Source organism: Tarenaya hassleriana, unplaced genomic scaffold, assembly GCF_000463585.1.
Source record: "Tarenaya hassleriana unplaced genomic scaffold, ASM46358v1 Cleome12, whole genome shotgun sequence".
NCBI classification, from domain to species: domain Eukaryota; kingdom Viridiplantae; phylum Streptophyta; class Magnoliopsida; order Brassicales; family Cleomaceae; genus Tarenaya; species Tarenaya hassleriana.
Window position 1 is genome coordinate 2,583,783 of NW_010962392.1, and position 9,512 is coordinate 2,593,294.

The 9,512-nt window shown below is 40.6% G+C and overlaps 3 protein-coding genes across 3 annotated transcripts in view; all 3 read left to right on the plus strand.

The window, feature by feature from the left end:
* Positions 1-1,917, plus strand: part of LOC104806681 (calcineurin B-like protein 1) — a 3,963-nt gene extending 2,046 nt beyond the window's left edge. Inside the window, exons 4-9 of the mRNA XM_010531687.1 lie at positions 34-93; positions 216-324; positions 420-472; positions 889-969; positions 1,112-1,224; positions 1,499-1,917. Coding sequence (XP_010529989.1) covers positions 34-93; positions 216-324; positions 420-472; positions 889-969; positions 1,112-1,224; positions 1,499-1,562 — 480 coding nt within the window. The 3' untranslated portion in view covers positions 1,563-1,917. The remainder of the gene's footprint in view (positions 1-33; positions 94-215; positions 325-419; positions 473-888; positions 970-1,111; positions 1,225-1,498) is intronic.
* A 318-nt stretch (positions 1,918-2,235) lies between these two features.
* On the plus strand, positions 2,236-4,602 carry LOC104806683 (casein kinase II subunit beta-1-like). Its single transcript, XM_010531689.1, has 5 exons — positions 2,236-2,691; positions 3,136-3,354; positions 3,553-3,662; positions 3,758-3,923; positions 4,219-4,602. Exons 1-5 carry the CDS (start codon positions 2,457-2,459, stop codon positions 4,347-4,349), a joined length of 861 nt encoding a protein of 286 aa, XP_010529991.1. The 5' UTR covers positions 2,236-2,456; the 3' UTR covers positions 4,350-4,602.
* Positions 4,603-4,734: 132 nt separating this feature from the next.
* On the plus strand, positions 4,735-6,866 carry LOC104806684. Its single transcript, XM_010531690.2, has 2 exons — positions 4,735-6,444; positions 6,780-6,866. Exons 1-2 carry the CDS (start codon positions 5,193-5,195, stop codon positions 6,812-6,814), a joined length of 1,287 nt encoding a protein of 428 aa, XP_010529992.1. The 5' UTR covers positions 4,735-5,192; the 3' UTR covers positions 6,815-6,866.
* Positions 6,867-9,512: the final 2,646 nt, after the last annotated feature.

Below are 9,512 nucleotides of genomic sequence, written 5' to 3' on the forward strand. Positions count from 1 at the left end.
GCCCCCCCCCCCCCCATTTGTGTGTGTGTGCAGGAGGAGTTTCAGCTTGCTTTGTTCAAGAACAGAAAGAAGGAAAACTTGTTTGCTAATAGGGTAACCTAGTTTTCTTGGATCTCATACAATGATGTCATTCTGGACGAGAGATCATAACTTAAAAACTCTTGTTAAGCTGAAAGAATGGGGATGTAGAATTAAATATTATTGCTTTCTTGCAGATATTCGATATGTTTGATGCTAAACGAAAAGGTGTCATTGATTTTGGGGACTTTGTTAGATCCCTAAATGTATTCCACCCCAATGCTTCTCTAGATGACAAAATCGATTGTAAGTTGACATAACATAAGAGAGTAACAAATCTATTGTTTCTCTGTCTAAGTTCAATTGCAATTTTATTCATGTTGGTTTCATGTTTATGTCAGTTACATTTAGGCTTTACGATATGGATTGCACGGGCTTCATTGAGCGCCAAGAGGTAATGCCCAAAGGGTTGCATGTATTTTCTAGCATTTTTACTTTTGCATGGAAACAAATGGATTAAGTTTATAGCCAGTGTTCAATGTGGTAATGCCCAAGATCTAAATTGTCGAAATGGGTTGTTAAAGAAAATCCTAAAAGAGAAATCTTGGGCATTCCAGAGCTCTGGTCCTTGTCTTGTGTCCTAGATGGTGTGGTGTACAAAAGTGAACACCAGGACCAGATATATCATATATGGCATGTAACCCCCTTCTGTCTCAACACGCTAAGATCCAAAGGCCTTATGGTTTCTGTATAGTAGATTGTAAAACATCTCTGCTGAGAACATTCCAAAATAGCATATTGTAATTCTGTTGTTGATTATGAGGTACGCCCTTGCAGATAATAATTCCTTTTGTGTGTGATTTTTCGCAGGTAAAGCAAATGCTGATCGCCCTTCTCTGCGAATCTGAAATGAAGCTGGCTGATGAAACCATAGAGATGATACTCGATAAGGTTTTGTTCATTTGCACCTTGTGACTTTTTTTAGATATGAAAAAAGAAGTAATTTTTTCTTTTGCAAAGAAGCAGAAGATTTTGGTGGGTTAGGTAGGAAGCTTCAAGTTTTAAAATGTGGTTCTATTCTTTTGATGAACAGACATTCCAGGACGCAGATGTGAATCAGGATGGGAAGATTGATAAATCGGAGTGGCGTGATTTTGTGATTAATAATCCGTCATTGCTTAAGATCATGAACCTCCCGTATTTGAGGTATGCAAATTACTATGCCCAACATGTTTCTTTCTCTCTCTTGCCACTCACAACCATTCATGGATGCTGAATTTCTCTGGAAGAAACCAATGAATGGATTTTGGTTATTTGTTTGTGTTTCCGTTTTCACACATTGCTTAGGATTCAAAATGGAAACACCAAATGAAAATGTTATAATACAAAAACCTGCTTTCGATATGATTGCATGTCAACAGATAAACTGTGTTCTGTACAGTTTTCAATGGTTTTTTGGCGTTTGTAAACCCTTTTTCAGGGATATAACGACGACGTTCCCGAGTTTTGTGTTCAACTCGGAGGTGGACGAGATTGCTACTTGAAGTTACAGACGATTCTCTCCTAATTACACTGATCCGTACGTAGGTTGGCAAAGACCAAGACCGCGACCGAGACCGAGCCTGTGTTTCTTGACAAGTGGCCGAATCGATTTCTGCTTTGCCTACTGTAGAGCTTTTTTTTTTTTTTTTGGGGAAATGGATTATGGCTTCTTTCTGGTCTACGATTCGTTAACGAGTTTTGTTGAGTGAGTTTCCTTTCTTCTTCTCTTTTGCAGCTATGGGTCCCACGATTCTTACATTCTGGTCGGAAAAAAAAACATCCGATGTTGTACATATTATTACAGCATACGTTTGAGTGCTTGTAAAGACCCGTGATAACGTCATTTTTTTATTGTTATTGTAATATAGTATAAAGGACATATGATTAGTCTCTTAACCGTAAACTAAATACATATTTTGTGTTTTTAAAGTATATTACTTAGGGAAGCGTTGTAGGCCAGTGGAAAATGGACACGTGTCCTAAGAGAGCATGGAGTAGGCCGCACATGATCACTTCCCTTTCTCCACTGTCTTTCGGTGGCTTCCGATTCACCGCTCCACTCCTCCTCGTCTCCGGGAACCTAAATTATTATTATTCCCCCATCTTTCCCGTTTTGCCCTTCCTTTTTGTTTTTTTCTTTTCCCCATTTTAAAACAAAAACCCGGAAAAAAAAAACAACACACGTCACACGGGGAGGGGAAAAAAAGATCTGGCTCTACCAACAGACTACTTGCGAGATAGATATACGCCACCACGCACGCGAGACAGAGCTTCGCATCGAAACCCTCGGAATCTTCTCCACCGCCCTCCTCGTCGGTTGATCTATCTCCTGGCATGAATCGGCGTTGACGTTTTGTTTTTGGCGAAGAACCCACAGAGAGGGAGAGAGAGAGATCATGTACAAGGAGAGAGGGATGATGGTGGGTTCGAAGGCGGAGATGGCGGATCGTAAGCGCATCAACGACTCTCTGGATAAGCATCTTGAGCGGCCATCTCCGTCGACGTCGCGGCCCCTAAACGGCAAGGGCAAGGGAACCTCTGCGGCTGCGCAGTCCGTCTTGATGGGGAAGCAGCCCCATGACCACAGGGATTCTCGCCCTACTTCTCTCTCCAAGAACAACGTTTCCATCGGTGAGATTGTTTGCCCCTCTCGTTCATCGTATATGCTTGGGGATTCCTGTTTATTGTGTTTTGAATCCGATTTTAGGGCTTTTGCTCTAACCTAGACTATTGTCTCCCTGCCCTCAAAAATTGAAAATTTCTTTGCCGATTGATAAGTTTTCTTAATTATGCTTACCTCGTTCTCGTTGTGCATCAAAGAGATTTGGCTGTTTGAATCACACATTGAATTCGCCTTTAATAGGCTTCCGTTATTCATCTGAACCACTTTCGCTGGATAAAGCATCTAACTTCCTCAAGGGATGGTGCCCTTTTCTTATGGAATTTACGTTTTGGAGTAAAGAAACGTATGAAAGTTAGAAGCTTGACCATACTCTACCGCAGTTTCTGCTTTTGCCGGTACGAGTAAACTGATTATACATTTTGTGGGCGTTTGTCCGGTTTTGCTGGCCTTAGATGAATCGGAAACAGACAGTGAAGAATCAGATGTCAGTGGGTCTGATGGAGAGGACACCTCATGGATATCTTGGTTCTCCAATTTACGTGGAAACGAGTTCTTTTGTGAAGTTGATGATGATTATATTCAGGATGACTTCAACTTGTGCGGACTCAGTGGTCAAGTGCCATACTACGATTACGCCCTTGATCTGATTTTGGATGTAGAATCTTCTCAGGGTAAGTTAACGTTTGTTTTTTTATCATGAAACTTTTGTATGTGATCCAGTTAGCTTGCGGATCAGGACATCTCCTATTTATCAGTTTCACATGCATGTAGGATTCGAAATCTGCGTTGATCAAATGGAGTATTTCATGCCAGTAAAATATCAGGGATAATCTTACTTCAGTGAATGATCTGGATTGGCTGGTGAACAGGTGAGATGTTTACAGAGGAGCAGAATGAATTGATCGAATCAGCAGCAGAGATGCTCTATGGTCTAATTCACGCACGTTACATACTGACAAGCAAAGGATTGGCTGCCATGGTTAGAAACTTCTGCTTGGTTGCAATGTTTATACAATCTTACAAGTCATGCATCGATCAGTTCACTGTTAACGTGTCTGTAACAAATGCTTGCAGTTAGACAAATACAAAAACTATGACTTTGGAAGATGCCCAAGAGTTTACTGTTGCGGCCAACCATGTCTCCCGGTGGGTCAATCGGACATCCCTCGAACAAGCACCGTAAAGATATATTGCCCGAAATGTGAAGATGTTTATTACCCACGATCAAAATACCATGGGAGTATCCTTTTGTTACCGTTGCATTTACATCTGCAAACCTCTGCGATTACTTTGCATTTGAAGTATTTTAGTGTCTGAACCCTTTTAAGTGCCTTTAGTTCGTGTCCTGAGTGATTGCTGGGATACTTTTTGATTTAGTAATCAATCTTTGCTGAGAGATTTGGGTTGGGATTGTCCTAATCCACCTGTTTCTGTCATTTGATTCACGCAAGGAGGATAGTGCGAGAGTTTTGCTCAGATCCATTTGCATTATCCTGCAATCTGTTGTTTGGATTTCCTTAAAACCCTTTATGCAGACATAGACGGAGCATACTTTGGGACAACGTTTCCACATCTGTTCCTGATGACGTACGGGCATCTGAAGCCACCGAAAGCATCTCAAAGCTATGTTCCAAGAGTGTTTGGATTCAAGTTACACAAGCCTTGAGGGAAGGGAACATATTAAGACCCCATCCAGATAAAAGGTGAATCCCCTCTTCCTTTGTAAACGGAATTGGCAAAATCTCCTCATGTAGGGTGTGGAAAGTTGTAAAAACCACCTTGGCTACTATTGGCACTACGCTTTGTAATCTTCCCCCTTTCGTTTTCTTCCCAATACCCATCAAAAGGTGGGGGAGGGGAGAGAGGGGGGCAATGTCAGATCTGTGACCTATATTCATCAATTCCTCACTCTTTTTTTAGGGTTTTGACTACATAAATTTGATGGCAATTGTTAGGTCTCGAGTTTTTTTATTTTGGATATACTTAAGTCCCAATCTAAGTGCCTCTTCATATTTCCATGTGTGTGTCATTTGTTTCAAAGAAGAATGATGGAAAATATCTCTTTGGTCATAGGGAGGCTCTTAATTTTCAGGGTTTCGTCACGAAAACAAAACCCCATTTTCAAACACTACTTAATTCAGAGACAATCCCTCGAAAACAAAATTTACAAAGCATCTCCCTCCTCTCCCATTCATGGCTTTTCATTACAAGACACAAACATCCCTCTTAGAGTATTTCCTTGGATTGGTTTTCGGTTTTGTATTTTTCTGGTTATTTCCGGTTTAGCATTTTGGTTTTATGCTTAAATACTGTAGCGCGGCACTTTTTCATTTTTGAATATGAATACAGAAAATCTTTTCCCAATTCTCTCTTCTCTCGTTCAGCAATCTTCTCTCTGTGATCGTCTTCTTCACTGATTCATTTTGCAAATCGCAATATGGTATCAGAGCGGAAGATACTGCTTCTAGTTCTCTTTTTCGTCTGATTTTCTTGTTTCTTTTTCGAAACAATGGCTGATTTCGTGGAAAATCCTATTTCTACTCCGCCTCCGGCATTTTCGTCACATCCTGCTCCAGCGGCTCAGCCACTGGTGGATCCTTATGCTAATCCTCTTTATCTACATGCTGCTGATAATGCGAGTCTGATTCTCGTTACTGAGAAGCTGGTAGGTGAATCCAATTATCATGTTTGGTCTCGTGCTGTGATGAAGGCCTTAAACTGTAAAAACAAGCTCGGATTCATCACAGGTGCTGTTTCTACACCTCCTTTTAATCATCCGGATTATGGTCTTTGGTCGCGATGCAATGATTTGGTGTCTACTTGGATTTATAATTCTGTTTCTTCTGAGATCTATACCTTAGTGGTTTGCCTTGATACGGCTTATGAAGTTTGGCGGACATTAGAGCGTACATATAAACAGAATAATGTTTCGAAGATTTTTAATATTCAGCAACAGATCGATACTCTGTATCAAGGATCGCAGGGGTTAGGACAGTACTATAATCGCTTATCATCACTTTGGGAGGAGCTTAAGAATCATGAACCGATGCCTTATTGCAATTGTGTTGGCTGTACTTGTGGAGGCTGTACTTGTCAGCTGGAACAACGCTGGCTTGATTTTTATGATCGTCGGAATGTTGTTCGGTTTTTGATGAGATTGAATGATTCTTTTGGTGTGGTGCGGCGTCAGATTCTGATGGCAGATCCACTACCTGATATTTCCAGAGTTTATAATCTTTGTTGTCAGGATGAACAACAACGTTTGACTCCTTCCAATCCTCCTGATCAAGCTGTTTTTCAAACTAGTGCTGCTATTGTCAAGTCGAAGCCATATGTTCCTGCACAACATCAACCTAATTCACCAAATCCAAGACCTCGCCCAGTTTGCACACATTGTGGTATTACTGGTCATACTGTGAATCGTTGCTATAAGATTTATGGATATCCTCCAGGTTTTAAACCTCAAGGAAATCCTAGTCAGTTTCAAGGGAATTCTGGACAACCTCAATGGTCTTTCAAATCACAGCAGTTCAATAAGCCTCGTCCATCTTTTGGAGAAAAACCTCAGCACTCAGTTCACATGGTTGGTGTTCAATCTGCACCACCTTCAGTTGATGTTAGTCAGATTGTTTCTGATTCAGTTTCTGGCAAGATTACTGTTGCACAAGCACAAGCATTCTTATCACAGTTGTCAACTCAACAAAAGGATCATAGCTCCACTTCCATTCCTTCTGGTTTATCAGCCTCTCTCAATTCACCAGGTACAATCATTACCTATCCCATTTTATCTTCTTTTAATTCTACCTTACCTTCTTCTTCGATGGTCTGGATTATAGATACTGGTGCTAGTGTACATGTGTGTTGTGACTCAACATTGTTCTCTGATTTGTTCACCATTCCTCCAGTGTCCATTTCTTTACCTAATGGTAATCAACTTTTGGTTACTCAATCTGGTCCTGTTCGAGTTACTGACAGTTTATTTCTGGATAATGTCCTTTTTGTGCCTTCCTTTCGGTTCAACTTATTGAGTGTTAGTGCCTTGACCAAAACTTCTTCCATTACTGTCAGTTTTACTCATGACTCTTGCCTTCTTCAGGACCATACTCAGGCCTTGATGATTGGCAAGGGTAGACTGCTTCACAATCTTTATCTTTTGGACTTGGATTGCACTTCCACTTCAGTTCCTCTTTTTCAACCCAGCATTTGCACTGCTCTAGCTTCTGCGTCTCTCGATATATGGCACCAGCGGCTTGGTCACCCCTCCTTTGTCAAGATTCACACACTTGGAAAATCTTCGCAGCTTATTTTTACACCTGTTTCTGATCATTCTGTTCCTTGCTCTGTTTGTCCAATGGCTAAACAAAAGCGTCTTGTTTTTCCACACTCTGGTCATTTGTCTTCTACACCTTTTGAGTTGCTTCATTTGGATGTTTGGGGTCCTTTCCATTTACCTACTGTTGATGGACATCAATTCTTTCTTACTATTGTTGATGATTGCTCACGTCTTGTGTGGGTATATCTTTTGCATAATAAAAGTGATGTTCATTCAAAGTTTATTGCCTTTGTTTCTTATGCTGAAACTCAGTTTTCTGCTCAGATCAAATCTATCCGAACTGATAATGCTCCAGAGTTGAATTTTACTGATTTTCTACAGTCTAAAGGTATTTTTCATTATCGATCTTGTCCGTATACGCCACAACAAAATTCTGTTGTGGAACGTAAGCACCAACATCTTTTGAATGTCGCAAGAGCTTTGCTTTTTCAATCTAATGTTCCTTTGGCATATTGGGGTGACTGTGTTCTGGCTGCTGTATATCTGATTAATCGCACACCGAGTCCACTCTTGTCTCATAAAACTCCTTTTGAGGTCCTTACTTCACAAATACCTGATTACTCACATCTTAGAGTTTTCGGTTGTTTGTGTTTTGTCTCTACTGTTTCTAAAGATCGCCATAAGTTTTCACCTAGAGCAGTTTCTGGAGTCTTTCTTGGTTATCCATCAGGTGTCAAGGGTTACAAAGTTCTTCTTTTGGACACTCAGAAAGTGGTCGTTTCTCGTGATGTTGTTTTTCACGAGACAGTATTCCCTTTTCATTCTCCTACTTCTTCTGTTTCTGAGTCTGTTGATTTCTTTGATTCTGGTCCTTCTCCTTCTCCTTATATTTTGTATGATGATAGTTCTGCAGCTTCTTTATCTGTTCCAAATTCTTCTTCCTCTGCAGAGCCTATTGTCAGTACATCTTCTGAACCAGATTTTCCTTCCTCTGTTTCTGTGTCACCCAATTCTGGTGCTTTGGAGAACAATGTTAGGCCACAACGTCGTACACAGCAACCAGCCTATCTTCAAGACTATCATTGTTACCTTATTCATAACCATACACCACCATTATCTTCTTTCAAAACCCCATATCCTTTGTCTTCCTACCTTTCGTATTCTCATTTACACCCTCATTACCGTGACTTTGTTCTTTCTATTACCACTACCCCTGAACCTAAAACTTTTTCCCAGGCTGTGAAACTAGAACATTGGAAGAATGCTATGATACTTGAACTTGAGGCTTTGGCCAGGACTCAGACTTGGATTATATGTTCTCTACCACCTGATAAGCAACCTATAGGTTGTAAGTGGGTTTTTAAAACCAAATTCAATTCTGATGGTTCGGTAGAGAGACATAAGGCTCGTTTAGTGGCCAAAGGTTATACCCAATTGGAAGGTGTGGATTATTTGGAAACCTTTAGTCCTGTGGCCAAAATGACAACTATCCGAGTGTTGCTTTCGATTGCTGCTTCTGAAAAATGGTTAATTCACCAGATGGATGTCTCAAATGCCTTCTTAAATGGTGATCTGTTTGAGGAGATTTATATGCAGTTGCCTCCAGGTTATGTTACACTTAAGGGGGAGACTGTTCCACCAAATGCGGTGTGTAAACTGCAACGTTCTCTGTATGGCTTGAAGCAAGCTTCTCGTCAGTGGAATATAAAACTTACTGAGGTTTTGTTGGCTTCTGGATGTGTTCAGTCTCAGTCTGACACTTCTCTCTTTATCAAGCAGCAAGGTTCTTCTATTGCAGCAATATTAATATATGTTGATGATATTCTCATTGCGGGCAATAGTGAATCCTTGATTGCTGATGTTAAACATACTCTCAGTAGTGCGTTTCAGATCAAAGATCTTGGTGAGTTGAAGTATTTCCTTGGATTGGAGATTGCTCGGTCTGCTAAAGGTCTGTCCATTTGTCAGCGAAAGTACACTTTGGAATTGCTTGAAGACTATGGTTTCTTGGGATGTAAACCTGCCTCTACTCCCATGGAGTTTCGTCAGAAGCTACATGCTGATTCTGGTGATCTGTTGAATGATGCTCTGGGTTATCGAAAGTTGATTGGCAAATTGATTTATTTGTCCATCACTCGACCTGACATTAGTTTTGCTGTCACAAAGCTCAGTCAATATATGTCCAAGCCAAGGTCTGATCATTTACAGGCTGCACATCGTGTCTTACGCTATTTGAAAGGTAATCCTTCTCAAGGCTTATTCTATTCTGCCTCTAACACGACTCGTCTTAGCGCATACTCTGATGCTGTCTTCTCAGTGGACATCTCTGCTACGAGATAGAAGAAGAAAACCCAAAATAAATTTTACAAAAAAAAAGGAAGAAAAAAACGCTCCTCGATTCTTGAAGAGGAGACGTTTCTCCTTATTTAACTTCATCTTTTTTTCTCTCCTTGAAGAGCCCTCAACGTTAGCGTCTGCGTTTAGACACCATCTCTCCCCCACTTGTTTGGTTTCGTTCATTCCCTCCTGTTTTTTTTTTTTTTTTTTTTTTTTTTG